We start from the raw sequence: 1,068 nt of genomic DNA on the forward strand, positions 1-1,068 counted from the left end.
GAAGCGTTAGCCCACTAGGCGGCGAGCGGTTGAAATAAATCGTTGGCGGGACTGATTTGCTACCGGACGAACAAAGGCAATGCTGGATACTAAAGAAAACGAGCCGCAAATCCCCAAGATGACAATTTCAGAACTACGTAGACCTAAGACACGAAGGTTGACTCTTGCAAAGGGGAAGACTTACAACCTGACAGAGACCAAGGCAACACCGGACAGAGGGACAGACACAATGCCGGCCGCTCCGGAGCAGGAAATAGACCTTCGTATGTTGGACAAGGATGAGGCGCCCCTCGAAGCGGGTGAAGACACTCTCGGCCAGGACGAGTCCACGTCAAACACTGTTGACCCGACCACGGCCTGGAAGTTGGAAATGGCACAATTTTTTCAACAAATGCGGTGCGACCAGAAAGGAAGTACAGGCGAAACGAAGAAAGGGGCTGATCTCATATTACAGTCGAGGATGGCAGCAACCGAAGCGGGACCAGATATGCGGACCTTCCTGACCCTGGCGGAGCGGGAATTTCGGGAAATGGGAATTGCGGAGGCTCAATGGGGAGTACTGATACGCAAATACCTAACAGGTCGCGCCGCTACACAGTGGAATTTCGTAGTTAGGTCCGGCATAGATATGACAGACTGGCAACTGGTGTGCGAAAGACTTTGCGAAAGGTTCCTCGGGTATACGCGGGACGTCATGTTAAGCCAGATGAAAGAAAACGAGTGGACTGGCGATTACAACGAATATTGCAACGAGTTCTCAGACATAGTAACCAATGGAGAAGAACTGCCCGAACACGACCTGATTATGTACTTCCTCGCCGGATTACCCATGGATATCGGAGACGAGCTGACCGACAAAGGCAAGCGGAAATTTTCGACGTGGAACGAGGCTGCAAATGCGCTGAGATCGTACATGGTTCCATTCAATTTGTGGAGGGCACAGAGAAAACGTGCGCTACAGGAGCTGCAGGGCGCAGAGAAGCCGAGATCTAAGCGTGGGAGTTACTTCAGGGAATACGGAGAGGGGAACAGACATCACAACGAGGCCGTCCACGGCGTCAATCGTAA

The 1,068-nt window shown here is 52.1% G+C and overlaps 1 protein-coding gene across 1 annotated transcript in view; it reads left to right on the top strand.

Annotated features, from left to right (window-relative positions):
• Positions 1 to 79: 79 nt before the first annotated feature.
• EMH_0099310 (uncharacterized protein) overlaps positions 80 to 1,068 on the top strand; it is a gene marked incomplete at both ends in the record, with an annotated part of 1,107 nt that continues 118 nt past the window's right edge. The window contains one exon of the mRNA XM_013494135.1: positions 80 to 1,066. Within this exon, the coding sequence (XP_013349589.1) occupies positions 80 to 1,066 (987 nt within the window). The remainder of the gene's footprint in view (positions 1,067 to 1,068) is intronic.

Source organism: Eimeria mitis, genomic scaffold (genome assembly GCF_000499745.2).
Source record: "Eimeria mitis Houghton genomic scaffold, Emh_scaff10465, whole genome shotgun sequence".
Lineage (NCBI taxonomy): Eukaryota > Apicomplexa > Conoidasida > Eucoccidiorida > Eimeriidae > Eimeria > Eimeria mitis.